This window comes from Micrasema longulum, unplaced genomic scaffold, assembly GCF_059751315.1.
Source record: "Micrasema longulum isolate JH-2025_06_02 unplaced genomic scaffold, ASM5975131v1 h1tg000260l, whole genome shotgun sequence".
NCBI classification, from domain to species: domain Eukaryota; kingdom Metazoa; phylum Arthropoda; class Insecta; order Trichoptera; family Brachycentridae; genus Micrasema; species Micrasema longulum.
The window spans coordinates 2,066,199-2,087,540 of NW_028277464.1; the positions used below are offsets into that span (position 1 = coordinate 2,066,199).

Consider the following 21,342-nt stretch of genomic DNA (forward strand, 5'->3'; position numbering starts at 1 on the left):
CTTTAAATCGATACATACATGTATAAAAAAATACTGATTGTTCGTTTTAGTAAAAATCTTGCTTCCGATCCATCCAATCAATTAAGTGCAGATAAATGTCGCTTTATAAGTTTCCTCACTCCCTAGCGAAGCTCTACACACAGAGGATAGCCTAGAGAATGCTGAACTTTATAATTAGACTTTACCGACACAAAAACCGTATACCGAGGGTAACCTACCATACGACTTAACTTAATTTAAACCAGTACATTGTACTTAAATGCCAATTGTTAAAGAAGATAAAAATATGTATTTTTAAAATAAACAACCATTGTTAAATAATTCCATAGAAGGAAAAGATAAAAGCAAAAAATGCGATATAAATATAATTTTAGTAATTATGGAGACAGAGAGCATATAGAAAAATATTTAAAATCAAATGTCATGTCAAAGTTATATTAATAAAATACTTTATTTAGAAGAGAGCAATACAAGATTATCGCTATGTGTATATGTGCGTACACAACAAGATACCACATTACTTTATTTCACAATGTTTATTTAGGGGGCATAAATATTTTTAAAAGAGAGCTATTTTTATATTATAATATTCTACTTCATTAATCATTAAATACCAATCACTAAACAGTCAAATTTATTTTAATCGAAACAGTACATTAAGAAAGAAGTAACTTCTATTTTATTTATATTAAACTGTCAGTATGGAAAAGTCAGTGAAGGTTAGATCGCTATAATACTGACCATAATTAATAAATATATTATACCGATATTATTAAGTTTCATTTATATTAATACTGATTAATAATATAGAAACCACATGTGGTTTATCTTATTTTTATTTTTTTACTATTTGTCAAAAGCGGCAGAAACATATCACGCAAAACATTTTATCATGTTGCACATAAACAATAACAAATTCTTGTAAATAAAATACTAACAGTGAATTAATATTGTAATTTCAGTTTGTAGATATTTATACATAAATGAAAATTATTTTGAGATAAAAAAATTGTGAAATCGTATTGTTTAAAGATGTAATCAAAATATATTTGGTTCATAATATTAAATAGCTATAAATACCGCTAAAAGTTAAAACAAATACGTGGCCTTTATGAGAAAATGTTAAATAAAAATACTTAATAGTTAAATTAGTTTGTAATAACTATTAAAAAGCCATTTTCGAATGCGCATACGTCTACATGTATATGAGACATACACAATTTGTTCTCGGGGCTCGACATATATATGACCTTAACTTACACTAGTACAGTATGTATATTGCTCTCAAATATTAGGTATGTCTGGGGATACTAAATTGCTTTTAGATCTTGTCAGAAATTTGAAGAAACAACACAACCATGAAGGTAACACACTACCTATTTTACATAAATATAATTATTATGATTACAGGTTCCTAAAGAATCTAAAGTCTGAATAATGCCATTTCCAGTCTATATTTTTTCCAGTATAATATTATTTGGATACTGTTTACCGAAGGAAAGTAATCTTACAAAATCACAATAATAAGGAGCAAAGTAAATTAATAATACTATATTTAATATCATCGCGTGAAGGCAAGATTCTCATACAAATCATCGAGTTATTCAATTTCTACGTAATATTATGGGTACATCACACATATGCTTGAAAGCAAAATGAATACTGAATTTTCTGTACATATTCTAAATGTTACATACATGATGCTCTGTGATGCAATGGAAGCCGGTTTTACGGTCCACTGCAATATTATTGTAGATATTTCTAATACAAATATAACTTGTTAGGTTTTAGTTTAGTGGCATTATTTAAGGGATTTACTTTGGTAAATAAAATTTTATAGAGCATATTATGCAAAAGTAGTTGTTCCTTGTAAAAAGGCCGGGGGTTTTTCCTCCCTTTTTTATCTAACAATTTGTTTTCAAAAATAATCTTTCTCATTCACAATTTCAAAATATATCACAATTCATCTACCAAATAATATATCAAATCAATTGTAGATTCCAGCAAGCTAAAAGGTACATAATATTATATACTGAAATATGAATAAAGATTACCGCTTTCTTATTTCACTGGAGGGTATAATATCCCACTGGTGTGTGTACACCTATACACATTATTAGTAACACTGATAAACAAAACAGAAGGTTAATAAATACAATAGTATGAATAAAATAAATTCATAAACAAAAAACATACAAATAATTTACTTTAAAAATTAGTCTGAACAAATTAGCAAACAATTAGGACATCATACAGATAAAATTTATAAAACAAATTATCTATCAAAAATAGATTAAAAAAAAACATTAATTAAAAGAGGCAATTAATGTATTAAGTTTAGAAAATAACCTTTGTTTGCAAAAATTCAAATATGCAATTGTTGAAATGAAAAGTAAACCTTACAAAATGCAACAAGATTTTATTGGTCCCGTAAGTAATGAAAATAGTTTGCTTCTTTGCATAGCATTCCACTCTTAAGAAAATACTATAATTCAAATAAAATATTGCCAAAAGTTCAACAAACTTCCAAATAAACAACAAATATTTGAATTGATGCATTCAAAGTTAAACAACTAATTAAAATGTCACTTGTCACATAAGATGGTGTTTACCACGTACATAAATATTGATTCATATCAACAAAACAAAAAAATAGCATAAATACTTATTATTTAAATATACAAAAGTCAAAGGTACACAAGGTTTTTCATTAGTGGATTAATAATACTAATGTTAACTAAGTAAGTAGCTTCACCTTAACTAAGTGAAATATAATAACTATTATTACTGATGGTGATTTCTACGTAAACATAACACTGGCCTCAGGAAACTGATACAGATATAACAACTATCGCCTAGAAAATGTAAAATTTGATCTGATTTGAGTATTGAGTAGAGAGATGAGTATTAACAGAATCTATATGACACTGGGATAATGCTCAGCGAATACCGCTTGCAATAGCGTAATAACGATCTCAGGTAAGAGCAGTATTGCCGTAATGAAGTATTGTCAGAAGATTCAGTGGGTCTCCTCTGCAGCGGTGAGGTGGGAAGCGACGAGGTTTAAGGGGCCATCTTCGCAATCCGGATTATCCATCTGCAGCACGGGAGACATCTGGAAATAAAGGTAGGTCCAAATATGTACAGTGCTCTCTTACTAATCCGCCATCCCCAAAACCAGACAATCGTCCAATTAGTGAAAGTGGCGAATTATAGTGCACACATATACATACAAAATATGCTAAAAATTGCAAAACTATTTTTATTATGAAATTAGGTACCAGGAAAATAAATGGGCTACCAAAATTATAATTATTATTCATGTTAATGTATGGTTGTTTTCTTTAACTTTTAAATTATTCATATAGGATCATTTATGTTAATATAAAATTATATTAATACTGGAACTACTTCAGGGAGGTTTATAGAGCAGACAAAAACAGACACGATTGGACAAATTCCTTGTTAAATCGAGTACTACTGAATCATTGGTAAAACAGACCCTATGAACAAAATTGTAATTATTATTGGCTGTATTATTTTAATTGACAGCAACGCTTGTTCTTGACATTAACCTTCCTCCTCTTCCACTTCTACCACTATGCAGGTCCTAGGTTCGATTCCTGGCAGGGTGGACGTGAAATAGTAATTTTAAAGGTTGTTAGGACTGGCACCTGAGGCATAAGACTGATCACCTTACCTTTACGTAGCAGATGATCTAAATATGCTGCATTTGGTTTACAAATGCAGTGCCTGATGCAGCGCAGGGTGCGGAAAGGGGAATGACGATGATTATGTATATTGAGGAATCCCACGTAACTGCTGGATTCGGTACTCACATTGAGGGTGTTGGAGCGCTGATGATGAGCCTGCAGCGCCATTAGAAGATGCGGTTGGATGGTGCGACGTAAGGCGGCCAACATGTCACCCCCGGCCGGAGTTCCCCCACCCCCCCCCCCACCTGACTCTTCTCGACACCGCCCACTCTTGGATTCTATCAAAATATTATTTTTGAAAACTGGCATCGATAGGTTTCTAGCATTAAACCGACCATGCACTACATTTTAAGCAATATATACAGTGAAACCTTTTTGGTTGGAAAAAATTGCAATCTCCATTGAAAATTGACAGTTCAAGAGTCTGAAATTAGTCTAAATCATTATACCAACTTCCTGGTACAGACTCACAAGTATAAGTTGGCGGTGGCATAAACATGAACAAATTTTTTAATTAGATTTATCTAAGGACTTCTTTGCTGTCGTTGTGTTTTATTTTTTTAAAGTTATTTGACGCTAACAAACCCCTGAAGCCATGCCGAAAGTCATAAAAAGTGGTATAAGAAAGATTATTCTAAAGGTCGAAGCATTTTCTGAAAGGTAACTAAGAAATAATTGGCCATTAATTCCATTTGAAAAAGTGAATGCTCGAGTTGCTGCTATGATCGGTAGGTGTTGTCATACCTTAAGATTAGTTACCCTACTTTTTAATTTTTTTGATAGATTTTGTGTAGTAAATAAAAAATAAAATAAATATATTTGTGTAAATGTGTTTTATGAATTTATTAATTCATATTTTTTTATAGAACTAATGTTTTTTTTGTAGGTGTATCTAAACGGTCTGTTCAGAGAATTGCTCTCGAAGGAAGTAAAGCCGAGGGGTTCAATATATTTCATTTTTAATTGTTATTAATGAAGAAGTTCAGTGGTTTACTTTATTTTATATGTCACGGGCGGAGTAATTTAAAATTACAAAACTTAAAAAAATCATAGCGATGATAACATGATCTACGCAGGTCTAGCAATGAATAAAATGACTCGCCTACAGTCTGTATTGAATGCTGCAGCGAGACTTATTTTTGGAATCAAACTGAGCCAATTTTTTTTTATCTTATCATCACTATGATTTTTCAAAATGTTGTGATTTTGAAATTACTCCGCCTGTGACATCACAAGTTGTTGTTGGTGAGTTGTGCTAACATTTAAAAGTAGAGCCCCGTAGCTTCAAAATACACTAAATTTTGAAAAAATTGGTTTCCCGGAAACTGAAAATTTATCACGAAACGTAACAACGCTGTAATAGATTTAAAATTCACAAGAATTTTTTCATACATTTTTGAAAAACTTGCCATACAATTAAATGTTGTAAGTTTTACTGCATGTCAGATAAAATTTAATCAAATCCAATTTCCCAAAGCACTGAACTTCCTCATTCAGACTCTCTGATGATACTAGCTACCTATATGGATGTTTGTTTTTAACAAAAACCAACCCCACGAAACAATGCAACATACCTAGCATACCTGATCTCTTTTGGCAACTCATTTAACGTCTTTAGTTCTTTATGGTACAGATTGTTCTGAGTAGCCTTGATTCCTGTTTTTGGGAGTCCGAAACATTTACCTCCCCTTGTAGGATAGTAATGTATTTTGTTATTACGCTGAATGGTAATTATATTTATTTATACATTTCATAATATATAAAATTTTTGTTCACTTTGCCCGGATGTATGAAACAGTACTTGATGATTTTCTTGTTATATTACTTTAAAATATTTTATTATTTAATTTGATTTTTACATTTATTCTAAAAATTTTTAACTTCTACTGAATGTGTTGTATAATTTTTTGGTTCAATCTTTGTTTATAAATCTTGGGTACAACGTAATTTATGTTTTTTTTTTTTAATTAAACCAAATATGCTAATATTATAATTTTTTGTAAAAGGCAGATTTGCCGTATATGTTAATAAACAAAAATAGAAAATTACTAAACATGAATTCGGGTACCAATTTACTTTATAATTTGAGTACTATTTGTGTGCACTCCGGGTGATAAATTGGATCAAATTCAGATGTATTCTAAAATTTTGTGTTCGCATATAAAATAGAAATGAATCCAACAAAGTATTATACAACACAACATAAATTGATTTTCTAAATTAAATAATACCTCCAGCCATACACGATTACTTGAGAGATATGACAAAACCAGTGCGAAAAAAGAAGGTAAGTAAAAAAAAAAATATAACTCATAAATAATAAAGGCAGCCACCATGGAGAAATGAATAAGACGCTTGTCTCACGCACGAAGGGCTCCAATTTAATTCTCGGTGATATTTAAATATAAAAAAAAATGATGTAATTTTTCTAAAACCTGGATTTTCTGTGCTGTAATTCACCACTGTAATTGGGCCTGTTGCCAAAAACTTTTAAAAAAATATGAACAAAAAACCATAGATAAGTTATTTTGATAGTTTGTAAAGTCCTCTATCGCACCTCTCAGGAAAAGCCCGTGTAGTCAAATTAATATTTTTTTTTTTTAGAACTTTATTATTGCTTTACTTACTTCTCCCCGGTTTCAGAGAATCTCTGGGCCTCCTCCTGCGCGTGTGTATTGTGTCCCTCCTCATGGCCGTAGGTCTCGCTACACCGTGTAACTTGAAGTACAGCCCGCATGCATTGCAAACCATATCCCCTGAAACGTTACAAGAGAACAAGCTGTAAACAAATATAAAAAAGGAGCTGGTTCCGACAAGAAACGATACACGATACTGTAATTTAACGTTAGTGTTTATTATATATCGGTCTCTTGTTAGAAGATGTCATCTGGACAATTGTTGGCCACTTTACTCGCGGTAAAAGTTAAAACATTTAATTGTATGAAGAAGTTTCTCAAAAATGTATGAAAAAAATCATAAAAATGAACTACGTCACAAGATTTTCCGAATCAACCGACGATAGTGTTGTGATATATTCCCGGTTTCCGGGACACCAACTCACCAGTCAGGACCACTCTCCGATGACAACTAGTGATGTCACGGGCGGAGTAATTTAAAATTACAAAACTTAAAAAAATCATAGCGATGATAACATGATCTACGCAGGTCTAGCAATGAATAAAATGACTCGCCTACAGTCTGTATTGAATGCTGCAGCGAGACTTATTTTTGGAATTTATAAGTTCAGTCATATCACTCTACTACTTCGGGAATTACACTGGCTACGTTTTCCACAGAGGGTGGAATACAAACTCTGTTGGCTTATGTATAAGTCACAGCACAACTCTGCTCCGGAATATCTAAGGGAACTCTGCATTCCAGATGAACTAGCTGACAGACGTCTTAAGCTTAGATCAGCTACATCTACGTCGAGAGGAAATGTTATTATACCTCTACGCAAACAGTGCACTAAATTTGGCGAACACGCATTTTCGGTCGCAGGCCCTATGGCATGGAATGCCCTCCCAGCAGAGGTGCGAAACTGTGAGAGTGAAGTGATGTTTCGGAAAAAACTTAAAACCCACTTTTTTTCTAAATCATTTGAATAAATTCTTAGCATGTGATGACTAAGTACATTGTTTTTCTTAAATTACAAATTAAAAAAGTTAAAATTAAATTTATTTCTTTATATAATCACTTTGTAAAGCGCCCTTTAGATATTATATTACAAAAATGGCTCTATATAAGTTATACGTAATAATAAATAATACATAAAAATATATTTTTTTTTAATTTTGGCTTAGTTTGATGGTCTATTGTCAAATAATAAAACTTAAAAACAATATTGAACTCCCTCATTGTTATTTCACCATTTTCCATAATTTATTTTCCCCGCTATATGGTAAGGCAATTTATACATACCACCATATGTTTCGATACCCATTTTATCACTAATTTCCAAACAAGCATAAAAAGGAATAAAGGAAGAAGAGAGCACAGGGGGATTTAAGACTGGATGGGAGGGAGTAAATTTGAATTAAAAAATCTAATTAGATTTTACTGTATTGTTGTAAGAATATACCTTCATAAAATTATAATAAACGCCGATTTTGTCGGCGCTGCTGAAAATATACATGGTAATAGCAGCCTACCCTTTAAAGAATAATAAATGTTACCATTGGCGTCCCTCCTCCATATTGTGGTAGTGCGGGTGCCGCAGTTGTTGCAGGCGAGGTCCACCCGCTGCTTGTGTCCCGGGGGGAGGCCTGCGGGGGCTGCGGAGGGAGGAGACCGGCTCTCGGTTCCCATACTGGACTCCAAACACTGCTTCAAATACTCATTTTTTAACATTTTGATAGTATAACATGAAAAAAAACAATTAAAATTGATCACTTTTAAGATTTACAACAGAGATGAAGAACATTTTAGACAACGGAATAAAAAAAAGTCTAGACATTTACAAGGCATATGACCTGTCATTGGCTGGTTTAAGTGGCCACCTTGCACACTGTGTGACATTCACCATTCTGGCTATGTTTAAACATTCATATTTCTTGTCCGTTGATTTTTGTGAAATAAAAAAGCTGAAACCTTTATTGATGTGGCATCTGGCCGAAGTATTTCACCTACTGGCAAGACTGGAAATATTTTTTAATTTTTATACTAAAATGTTTTTTCTGTCTGTTGTTGCAATAAATTTTAATCTTAATAACTCGCCTTGTCTACAAACATTTGGACATCAAAATATTGTTGAGAAAATATTTCATTCATGAAAGGGTTGAGTAAATGTGGATGCTTAAACATAGGCAGAATGGTGAATGTTACACATTGTGTAAAGTGACCACTTGAAGCAGCTAATGACAGGTGATAGCCTGGTAAATGCCTAGACTTCCATGTAACCTTCTTAAAAAAAAATTCCCTGTCTGTAGCAATAAATGTTTTGTGTTACCTGATCCGCTGCAGGATAGCGCTGCCTCCAGGAATGCTCCATAGTGGCGGGTTGGGGGGCGGCAGCACGAGAGGGAAAACTCTGCTTCCTTCGCCCCGCCTTACCTCCCGTACGCCCCACACTCTCTACTGAACCCACCTGACAAAACCACCACAATTATAAGCATTTACATATTCTTGCGTTAAAAAAACTTCAATAAAAAGGAAATCGATTTTACTCCGATGGAATAATACATATGTATATATTTTTTATTATATTTCTTTCCTGGATCCTATTCCTGCCTCCTTCCAATCTCATTACCTGATACCACATTCCATATGGTATAATGTGTATAACATAAGTATTTTTATTAATAAGCATGTATGTGCAATTCTATATGACTACTAAGAAACAACTGTAATTTGAAAATGTTTAAATGCATACCTATGTGTATTTATATTTTTTTAAATTTAAAGTACAAATTTGCCCAATTTTCCTTTATTGGCTGGAAGATATTGCTATTAGCACGCCAAAGTGTATATATTTTTGTACTTGAAGTTTAAATAAATATTATTTTCATTTTTACAGATGAAGTAGTTCCTTTATCCATCACCCACCATTCCCTTTCCACACCTAATGGTGCATAGGGCATAACATTGGTACACCAATCGCAGCGTCTCTTGATCATTTTTGTAACATGAAGATAAGATGATCAGTCTTATGCTTCAGGTACCAGTCCAGGGACTATGAAATATTGTAGTGTAAAAACACCCTATTAAATAAATATTTCATATCAACCATGTTGGGAATCGAACCCGAGACCTCTTACACAGTAAGCAAACGTGCTGACCATTACACCACAAGGCCGACAAGGTTCTTTTATAATCATCAAAATATTTCAATTTAGTGGACATTTTTCACTTTTATCGTGCCCTGTGCACCATCATTGGTGCGTAGGGCACTACATTGATAAACCAAATGCAGCATATCTTGATCGTCTGTACGACGTTTAGATATCCACCAGTTAGAGAGAGTACTGTAGAACCAATAGATGACTAGGATATTCCAAGAAATCAGAAAAACATAAATTCAACCTCAAACTTACAAAACATGTTATCAATAACAGATCTGTGGATAGATTGAATGGTTATCTCGAAAGATAGTATATTACTATAGATACATTCAAAAACAAACCTACATATTGTGTGAATATAATGGATAAGCAGGCCACGGACAAAGCAGCTAAAAGCTGCACACCTTCTAGTTAAAATAATATGGATAAGTGCAGTAGTTGTCTACTGACATTGTTGTCACAGGTAAGAGTTGGTAAAACGCTTACAGGTGAAGAGCAGCCGTTGACATTGGTCCGATTGTGTAAGGCTCCCTGGGCTACGGGTGATACTGTCATGCCGAGTCTCTTGCAGTTGATTAGTCTTCTCAGCAGTTGTGTTGCTTCTCCCGCCGTACCTGGGAAGCACAATACTAATTATCAAGTGAAATCATGATGTTACACATCATATGTACCACCAAACACGGGCGGCTCCGGACCAAAAATACTGGCAGTACATTTCATAACGTTTTCAAAAGTTTAACTATATTAGGCAGTCTAGTATAGTGTTATAAACGAGCGATTTACAATGACAGCTTGCGTATCAGAACTCCTAACCCGCCATTGCCTTTGCGTGTATTTTTATTTTATACGCACTAACATTGTACATTACTAAATCATATAAATTCTTACCAATATTCTGTCAGTACGCATGTTCAAAGTGAGGTTACAAGAGAACTATCTGCGCATGCACCGGCACTGCACAGATAATATTGTCTTCTCACTCTTAACACAGGATTTACTGTCTTGAAATTAATGTACCTCACTCAAGCAATGGTTTCACCTATTTTTCATACAAATTTAGAATAAAAGCTCATGCAAAACCAAATACGCAGTGAAAATTAGCGCATACGATTGTGCTAGATCTTTGGGCGCTAGTATTGAATAAAATATATGTTTAATGTAGAAATTAATCCCTGTTTCATTGTATTACTTATTCTTATCATCAATTATTTATTTATATTTTTATTTGGCATTATATTTGGCACATACTAAAAAACTATCTTTGCCATAAAATGACATCTCATTTAAATTAGTGTTTTTAACGACATTAAATATTTATTTAAAGGAGTGTTTTTTTTTTTAACAAAAATATTTTAGTTTCCTGTACTCGTATCTAAAAAGTAACACTGATCTCCTTGCCTTAACGTAGTAAACGATTACAATATGCCGCAATTAATCTATACCAAGTCAACTTCTACATATCGAAACAATTTTCATGATTCAATAAAAAAAAATGTGCAGACTCAAAATCTGTGTTTAATGTTTTTCACCTAATGATCCAAAGTGCACTGCATTGGTACTCCCGTTTCAAAGTATCAGTAACCATTTATACTATCCATAAATGCAACAGTTCAAGTGCTAGTCCAAGGACTATGATATGGTGCACTAATGGTATTACTGAACAAAATTTTATTTAAAACAAACACAATACATGAGTTGAAAACCAAAATAAACATATATTTGTACCATTCTGTTGATGAAGTGCTTGCCAGATGGAGTCCCTCTCTGCATCTTCTTCGTGAGGTGATGCAGGTGCAGACATAGTGTTTTCATCATTATCATCATCGAGCTAGAAAAATGTTAAATGTGTTGTTAAAAAACTAAAAGCATATTTTTAATAACTAGGACATTCACAAAATAACCCTTACCTGAGAAATATCCATCTGGAGCCTCTCCGGATCGGAACCACTGCTACTTTGACTGACTTCATCATACAGCAATGAGGAGTCTCCGCACTCCACCTTCTGCACATCTTCCCTCTCTATAGATCTCATGGATAGATCAATTTGTCTGTTGTTCCCATCGTACCTGTCACTTTCAGATTCGTCCGCCTCCTCTGCGGAATTAGATTCGAAGGTCATGTCCATGTTGATCTTTCTGCTCGTAGAAAGATCCATTTCTTTTTCATCTTGGCAATGCCTATTAAATTTATAAGTGTTAATCATGTTGTGGTCGTTCCGTGCGGATAGATCCAACTGAGCGTCGGACGTATCGTTATACAGAGATTTATTGTAAAAGTAAGATTCGTCATTTTGAGGATTGGGCGATGATTTAATTCGAGATTCTTCACTGAGACGTTGTGCTACCGCCTTGTCAAACAAAATATCTAGTAATGGATTGCCGTGCAAATTTTCCGCGGCCCGTTCCATCAAGGTGCCACTAACGCTGTTGAATATTATTTGGGGTTCATTTTCAGTTTTTATCACAGAGAATTTACTGGGGTCATGGTTCTTTATCTGCAGCAGAGTTGCTGCCGCCTGCCTGCTCTCCATATTCTTCATCTCTTCTGTAGAGTCGGGCAAATCACAATCATCTAAGTCTAAGGTTTCATACTTTATTATGCTTTTTGGACTTTCCGATATTGATGGTATTAATTCTTCCAGTGTTGTGGTGGATTGGTGAAGAATTTCCTGAAATTAAAACATTTCGTTATTTCAAAATAATATCAGCACAGAAAAAAATTAGCATTATGAATAATTCTTATAGCGCCATTTTGGGCTCAAAGTCACTGTAAATAAATATCCAACACGTCTTGCAGTTACAGAATGAGGGAAGGTTGGAATTCTAATTACGCGTTTCCAATTATAGTAAATTAAAAAATATATATGACAGACAAAAAACATACATAATAAACATAGAGCATTTATTTTTTTATTTTTTAGAAACATCTCGTAAAATTATCAATGAGTATCAACCTCCATTTGGACTAAAGTTCTGCATCATTTTTTCTCTGTACATGATTAAGTCTGTTGGCTTTCCAATAAAATAAATTGATTTGTGATATTTTTAGTGTTTTTTTATTTTTAAATAAATTTCATAAAAGGTACATGTTTTTCAAAAATTCTATACATATCTACTTTTACACATCTAGTAAATGCTATCACTGTAACTCTCCAAAAAAAGAGACTAACTTTTGTGCTTGGAGAGTGACTTACACTGTTGTAGTTGTTTATTATAAGAGTTTATATAATTTTAAATACGAGTACATGAGAAAAAAAAAAACACAGGATATATAAAGAAAAAACATAAAACAATAATACATTTATACTAATTAAAATTGAATGTTGTTTTTACATGTGTTCAAAAATTTTCTTTAGATTTACTTTAAATTTATTTATTGATATATTATTTTTTAAAGTTTTTAGTTCATTGGGAAGATTATTGTAATTTTTTACACCTTTGAAGACAAAGCTATTTTGACCATGACTTGTGTGGAATTTAGGAATTTTAACATTATGTTGGTATCTGAGAGACTTATTCATCTCAAATTCTTTTATTTTTTATATATTTGTAAAATAGAATTTATTTTATAAAGAGTGTCTACTGTATGAACCTTAAATATTTTAAATAGACTTTCCGTATTGAATGTTGAGGGTTTCTTTAGAATTACTTTAATAATTAATCTTTGTACTGTTTTAAGAGGGTTTAATATATTGGCGTATGAACCACCCCACTCTACAATACCACATTGTAACAAAGATTGAACAATTGAGTAATAAGCTATTTTTAAATTATTGATTTTTAGAATATTCCTTAATCTAATAAATATTATATAAAGTTAATCTAGTTAATAATGTATAGTTAGGTATGAGTTTTAAAAAAACATGCAAAATGAGCCATTTTTAATAGCTTTCCATAATAATATTGTGTAATGAGCGTATGCTAATACGTTATTACTGTATGTTTCAAAATACCCACAATAATTTCTGTTATTTTCTTAAAAACTACAGTCTATTTTCTCCTGAGTCTAAATGTAAATAAAAAATGGCTTTGACATAAAACAACATAATTTCTTGAGCTCGGTATTGGCTAAATGGTTCATGCCTAAGATAATAGATGATAAGTGATAGACTACATAAGATAAGAATTACTTATCAGTGGTTTATCACACCCTCTTAAAATAAATCAATATAACAAAGATCTACAAAAGCACAGTAACTGCAAAATCTAATAAAACACAATTATTTTGTTACTCTGAGCCAGTGGTGGCCAAACCGTAGCGCATGCGCCAAACGTGGCGCATTGCATTCTTGTGGCCATTATTTTAAAACAAGCGCCATGACGTAAATGAATTAATTGAATTCTGTGATTAAGGTATTCATTTTCCTCTCACGAGCGAAGCAGTTCCTATTCCTATCTCTATTTTACAAACCCAAATGTGAACGTAATAAGGTAAAAAAAAGTTCTAGTTGTATGGCGCATCTGACCTTGTTTGTGAAAAAATTGGCGTATGGTAGACAAAATGCTGGCCACCACTGCTCTGAGCTTATGAAGAGCCCATGTTTTCAATTATTATTGATAAGCCGAACTTGCTTTTCGGAAACATTTTGATGTTAGCAAATTTTTACAACTATAGTCCAATTTTATACTTAACTCAGGAGTAATAAATTTAACATTTTATATATCGCAGGGTAATTACTACAGCTAGGTAACTTTAAAATCAGCATTTGTGAGTTACCCACAAAAACACATTTTTTTCGCACTCCTCTATGAATGCTACAAATAGACAAATCATATATTCAAATCATCATAGTATGTAATAAATGAATCACGACTTGCCTATGTCTTGACTAGCATTTATGGAGGAAGATGAAAATATTTGTTTTATGTGGGTAATTCAAAAATGCTGATTTTGAAGTTATTCAGTTGTAGTAATTACCCCGCAGTATTATGCACCTACGTAGAAAACATTTTTTTTTAAAGTATTAAAAAAAATATTGTTTTATTACAATTTTCCTGGGTCAACGATGAATTGGTAACTTTAATGAGGAAAAAAGAAATATATTATATAAACTCAAGGTGAAGATAATATGTGACGAATTTAACTATATTTTGAATAAAATTATGGAGTTACCACATATTGATAATTCAATGATTTTGAGGTGCGTGTGAGAGATTATCTCCGAGTTGATAATAAAAAGCATTCAGTATTAACAACAATATTACACCAGTCACTATTTTTTTTGGTTACAATGGCAAAATGTTCAGGAAAGGTAAACAAAATGCGTTTTTCAACCATATACCTAAAGTGAATATACAATCCAGATGAGTTATGCTTTTCAAATACACGTGGAGTGCATTGTTTAAACGTATAATAGTTATTTGCATTTTAATTCTTTCAGACGGGGAAATTATTGATCACAGCAATACTAGTGATTCAATGCAGTGGGCTGAATAACACACAAAATGAGTGGACAAATTGGTGTGATTTAATATGCAAGTGTGATTCTAACGACCGCGCAATGAATATAGGGTGCAAGAACTCCTGGTTCTCCCAAGCTCCACACACTTGGCCACAAAAGTTCGTTGAAGACAAAAATGCACAAGGTAAAACACACAAAAGAAAAATACAACTGTTTAATAGGCATGTTCATAAATTAATATATTTAACACATCATTTTTATATGGTTTGTGAAAATAATGATAAAAATCAATTGCAGAACCTTTAAATTTAAATAAAAGTTAACAAATCCTTTAGCTAGCCTATCTAGGGTTCAAATAGCATCATTTTCTGTCCATATATATTATTAAGTTATTTGGGATGTTTATGACTGACTGTGTTAAGCTAACACCGAGACTTGAATTATGGGTGCATTAAAAGAGGCACAAGAAATGATTGATTTATTTGATGTAATGTACTTTTTACATGAAGATATTTTAAAAGGCAGAAAGTCATATCCGTTATTCTATAAAATTAAAAATCTTTAAAAAGTACTATACATATGAAAATAATACCTAATAGACATTAAAGTGTTTGCAAATTTTACAGGGTTTAATTTTATGTCTTGGGCATTTAATGTGTGCAAATATTTTTCATTTTTTAAATACAATTTTAGAAAAAACTTTGGTGGTGACAATTCATTACAACCAAATGAAGAAACTTGCGCAGTTTCCGGAAATCAAAGCTAGGAGAGTTGCAATGACAATAAAAAATTGCAACCTGGAAGAAATCAGCTATGCAGCATTTAAGAATATCAAAAATATATACTTTTTAAACCTCGCATTCAATAAATTGACAGGTAAATTTGTTTTCATCTTTTCTACACTAAATCATTTTGAGGTTGCTTATGAAATATTATTTTTCACTTATTTTAGAAGTAGAAATTCTTGACAAAATTGTAACAATGAAGAAAATGTCTGTTACATCAAATTTAGACAAACGAGGGGTTTTGACTTTTTACATGAACTTTTATCAAGTTCAAATTTAAGTTGCGTACTGTATTACTTTAATTAATAAAGAAAATATCCTGCAAATATACACTACAATTCATTTTATTTTAGGAGAAGCAATACGAGGAGATATATTCAAAGGACCATATGATAGTAATAATTATGAGCCTATAGATCTGGAAGTGTTACACTTGGAATCAAACTTGATACATTCTCTAGAGCGCAGGACATTTGAACATACTCCAAAATTGAGAAGCCTTTATTTATTTAACAACCCAATAGGAGTCTTGGATTCTGTGACTGTTCTGGCTTTAGTGAGCCTTAAGACATTAGAAGTATGATAGTTTTGTGGATTGATTAAAGAATTGACGATCGTTATAAATTTAAAAAGTATTGAACTTATCAATCCATTTCAGGTTTTGGACTTGTCTTACACGGGAATAAGTTATTTACCAGATGATTTCATTCGAAATTCGAAATCACTTCGCGAATTGAGGTTATCCGGAAACAATTTTAAAACAGTACCTGAAAGCTTGGGATCAATCGGCTCATCTTTGAAATTCCTCACGTTCAACAAAAACCTTATAGAGGAACTTACCGACAACAGTTTTCTGGGTTATTATGATAATATTCTTGTAAACCTACACATTAAATTGTTTTCATACATATTAAATTAGTAACATAAATAATTTTGTTTAATGGCTAAAAAAAAATGTTAATTGACCTGAATTGATTGAATCGGGTTGTGGTCCCATGGCTAGTATTGCGGATTCACAAAATTGAAATCATAAGAATGAAAATAATTATTTACTTTTAAAAAAATTAATGATTTTATGTGTTCCAGGTCTTTGGAGATTAGAACATTTGGAAATTGGTAACATGGAGACACTTAAAAGAGTGAAATCTGGTGCGTTTGCTCAGTTGAGAAGTCTTAAAATACTACACATGTGCCACAACAAAAACTTGAAAGAAATAGATCACGAGGCATTCCGGGAATTAAAATCTAACTGGCCAGTCAAAGAAGTATGGAAAAATATATTTTCTATTTCTCTAACATCAATAATAAAGATTGTTCTAATAAATATTTTTTTCTAGCTTTATCTTCATGACAACGGCCTGGAAACACTTTCCGAAGATTTGGTTCCTTGGGATCAACTGTACAGTGTTAATTTAGAATCCAACGCATGGATTTGTGACTGTAAAATGGCAAATAGTATCGTGACAAAAGGAGTTGGTAAAAAAATACCACAGTCCTCAGTTCCTAGGTAAAACACACTTAATTTTTAACATATTTTGAGATTAAATGGGAAGATAGAAAAAGTGAAAAGAGGTTTACTGTTGAAAATGTAAAAATAATTTAGTGAAATCTATTGTAGGAGATATATCCAGAAGTTCCAATTGTATTTCTTGCCACCGCAGAGCTGCAATTGTAGTTTTGTGCATGCGTGGTACTTACCCTGACCTATTGAGGGCATTATGAGTTAGCTATTTATCGTATACGTTTCCTGGGGTGATATTTCAAACGCTCTCGCAGCCGTAGAAAACACTTTTATCTCGCGTGTTTTGTATGTGAATACACAAAATAAAAGTGTTTTCTACGCGCGAGAGCAGTTCAGAATAGCACCGCTTGCCGCACGCGGTGCTTGTTTGAAATGCCGAATAAAATTGAAAATCCCGCCGCTTGTAAGATAAAGTCTGTAATTCATTTCCTTGATGCGAAGAACATTAAACCAGTCCACATTCATCAACAGATCTGCGAGGTGAACAAAAAATATATGATAAGTGATTCGATGGTAAGAAGATGGGTGACAATGAAGGTCGTGATAATGTGTATGATGACGAAAGAAGTAGGCGTCCCCTTTTATGAAGAGGGAATACAAAAGCTTGTGCCGCGCTATGACATGTGCCTACAAAATGGTGGAAGTTACGTAGAAAAATAGTTTAAGGACTAAAGATTTTTTCACAATATTTTAGATTTTCTGAATACGCATTTATTTTCTTTAACCTTTAACCTTAAAAATAATCCGTGGCTTCCTGAAGGAGGTACTAGGAATACCCTAGCTAAAATGCTTTAAATACGACTTAAAAAAAATAATGATCAAGTCATTATGATAGTCATGGTAATAGTTTATAAAACTTTTTCATAATATTTCTAGTTTTCTGCAAAATTCATACATTTCTTCATAAAATACTGTTGCGAGAGGATGCTATATGACATTGCGCTCTTCTCGCTGTTACACGTTGAAAAACATTGATCTCAAGTCACGCAATCTGAAGTCATGCAATCCGTTAGTGGTGAGGTACAGCGGGGAGTGGGGAGGGGGAAAGCATGTAAAATATAACGCACAAAAGATGGATTTTTGTGGTTATTACTGAAAATAAATGACCAAATAAGCAAGAAGCGCACGTACGAACTGACAAACATATGATTAAACTGTAAATGTAAATAAATGATTAAACTGTAAACCGATTAATTGTAATGTTTGCTATTTGCACAGGGGAAGAGCAAAGACAAATGTCAGTTGTTATTAAAAGAATTCGGCAGAAAAATATTTTAATAATTTTGATACATTCTTAACATTATATGGTAAGATTATTCAAACAATTAAATCAATATTAACAAAAAGTATTTAAAAGGAATATGTTCCTGGGGGACCCTAGATACCATAAGTCCCAGATGAGTTAACCTGTCAAACGGAACTTCTCTATCAACACAATATCACATGAAACAAATGTAACTGTAACATTTGATATTTGAATGAATAAGTAAGCAATCCTCATTAAATATTTTCAGATGCGACAGCCCCAAAGGAATGAACGGAGTGAAGCTGACAGACTTGAACCCGAGCACTTTATGCTCAGCAAAGGAGAACAGTTTAATAGCTGGTCAATCTAAATATCATTCTATGAGGAATTTAGCCACAAGACCCGGCAGTGCTATGTTTGCGCTAGTCTTTGTCTGTACGGTGGTGGTTCTGGGACTATTAGTAGGTTGTTGTGTTAGCTTCATCAGAAAAAAACTTAGCAAACTGACTTTTGCGGAACCAATCAGATATACCAATCTTATCACTTAAAATAAATATAAGAATTAAGTCGCATCCCAGAAATACACTGTCACAAGTCTAAATTTGGCTGTTTTGAGTTATGAATGCGGTTTAATCACTCTTTCTTAGATCACTCATGTATCTCTACATTTTTTTTCGAGCAAGATATACCACAAACTTCAGTATTCTGTGAAATCAATTGAGAAGAACACTGCAGTCATTATGATGCTGGTGTTCTCATATTTCAACAGTTAATTGAACAATACCACAAAAAATACTGAGAATAATAATGCAATTTTTTTTAAAGTTTGTTTTTGCTCTCCTGCAAAATGGCCGATTTAGACACCAGTGTGCTTCTGGAGGTGCGAAGTATAATATTGATGTATTTTGTAGATGTATATTTTAAAGCCCTTTAACGATTTGTTTTTACAAAATTACATGATTCAGCTTTATTTAGGACCTAGTTTAAAAAATCCTATAATTTAAACTATTTTACAGGTATTTTTACCTCTATACCTGTAAAATTAATATTCATGTGAAATGTCTAAAATACTCCTAAATTTGCTAAAAAGAGTACACCTGATGGTTAAAAAAAAGTTTTTAAATATCCATAACAAAATGATTACTAAATTAAAATACCGAATGTGGTTTTTAAGACATTTTTCTTAGACTCATTTGACTATTTTTTAAAAACATGTTGTGTTTAAATATATCCAAAAGGTCAAAACAGTTCTTTTTTTAAAACCTAATGCATTAGAATAAATATTATATATAAAGTTGAAAACAACAACATAAAGATATGAAATAAAAAAGCATAATATTATTTCAATTGTAGGTAGGCATACAGAAAACAGATCTTTATCTGCTCCATTGTAATAGTGTATAACATTTTATTATACATCTTAATTACTTCTTTTCTCCAGATATTCAACAGATAAAAAATAAAATAGCCTATAAAACCATTTATTAAGTTTCTCCCACAGAAAATACTGACTGGATATCACACTCACATAAAATTATTACTGTGCATAAACATTATTATTTTACCACAATTTTATAATCAATGTTGACAACAGTATGTATTATGCAAGTTTTTTAGAAAAAAAAAGGAAAAAGTGAAAAATAATGAAAATGTAGAAAACATAGTTTTTTATATAAAAAAAAAAATATATATACAGTGGTGCCTCGCATAACGAACGCCTCGCACAGCGAACGCTGCACACAACGAACTTCCTTTTCGTTCATTTTACGATTCATACAACGAACTTCGCTTCACACAACGAACTTCGCTTCACACAACGAAGTCGCCCACTTCACACGATCACTGCCGATTTATTGCATCCTTCCGCGCAGGCAGTCGTTAGTCACTGAGCAGTACGCTTAACTTACGCACGTGTCGCAGCAATCGTTGAAGAGGATGTAGAGGAGCTTATTGAGGAACACAAAGAAGAGCTGACAACTGAAGAGCTCCAAACACTTCTGGCCCAACAACAGGACAATGCTCAAAGGGAAGCGTCATCTGATAATGAGGAGCAACAATCAAACAATCAACCAATTCCAACTGCTGACATCAAGAACATCCTGGTCAAATGGAAAGCAGTTCAGGAGTTTACCAATGCCCACTATCCGGATTCCGCTGAAGCAAACAGGATCAACGACCTGTACTCCGATACTCTTGTCCGTTATTTCCGGCAGATGTTGAAGAAAAGAGAGAAACAAACGACTTTGGACAGGTTTTTCACTGCACCATCGGCCAAAAAGCGGAAAATGGATGAAGATGTGCAAGATTCGATTATTTCTTAAAATTAAAAAATGTGTGTTTTTTTCATTATGTTTTTAAATGTATCTAAATAAAAATAATAACAAAAAAATTATCTTTTTTTTATGTCATCTTACCATATTTTATGCTACAGAACGAATTATTTTTTTTAACATGTATTGTTATGGGAAAACGCGTTTCACATAACGAACTTTTCGCATAACGAACTTGCTCCTGGAACGAATTAAGTTCGTTGTGTGAGGCACCACTGTATTAACCCTTATGGATTATTACAGTAATTTAACAAAATAATTTTTCTTTTTTCATTCATACTCTGTTGTAAATGATAATATTTTTAACGTCTTTTGAAAGGGTTGTCTGAGTTCTTTATTTAGTTTTGTCTGGCAGTTTATTGTATAATTTAGTCCCTGGTTTATTAGTCTCGATTATTCTTGTCTCGTTTTAGGTGACTATTGTAGGTGACATTGGTCTGATATTCTCATTTTGGGTCCGTGTTGATAACATTATTTTTCAAGTTTTAGCTATTTTTTTTAAATTACATCAGTGGCTAATTTATGAATAAATTATAAAGATCAAAAAGTTTACGTAAACTT

The 21,342-nt window shown here is 32.5% G+C and overlaps 2 protein-coding genes across 3 annotated transcripts in view; one reads left to right on the forward strand and one right to left on the reverse strand.

Moving 5' to 3' along the window:
* Positions 1-2,873: 2,873 nt before the first annotated feature.
* Positions 2,874-21,342, reverse strand: part of GATAd (GATA zinc finger-domain containing protein GATAd) — a 28,827-nt gene continuing 10,358 nt past the window's right edge. The window contains exons 3-10 of one of the 2 annotated variants that reach the window (XM_088223980.1): positions 11,404-12,165; positions 11,222-11,324; positions 9,983-10,110; positions 8,665-8,802; positions 7,892-8,039; positions 6,344-6,472; positions 3,840-3,994; positions 2,874-3,115 (exon numbers count right to left, since the gene is read on the reverse strand). In XM_088223980.1, the coding sequence (XP_088080106.1) occupies positions 3,020-3,115; positions 3,840-3,994; positions 6,344-6,472; positions 7,892-8,039; positions 8,665-8,802; positions 9,983-10,110; positions 11,222-11,324; positions 11,404-12,165 (1,659 nt within the window). In that variant the 3' untranslated portion in view covers positions 2,874-3,019. Of the gene's footprint in view, positions 3,116-3,839; positions 3,995-6,343; positions 6,473-7,891; positions 8,043-8,664; positions 8,803-9,982; positions 10,111-11,221; positions 11,325-11,403; positions 12,166-21,342 lie in introns of both variants that reach the window. The other variant, XM_088223979.1, reaches the window with a different exon arrangement.
* Positions 14,646-19,146, forward strand: LOC148283155 (podocan-like). The gene is made up of 8 exons (XM_088223981.1): positions 14,646-14,748; positions 14,878-15,082; positions 15,592-15,774; positions 16,037-16,260; positions 16,342-16,540; positions 16,770-16,948; positions 17,021-17,190; positions 18,720-19,146. The coding sequence occupies exons 1-8, from the start codon at positions 14,728-14,730 to the stop codon at positions 18,997-18,999; spliced, it is 1,461 nt and encodes a 486-aa protein (XP_088080107.1). The 5' UTR covers positions 14,646-14,727; the 3' UTR covers positions 19,000-19,146.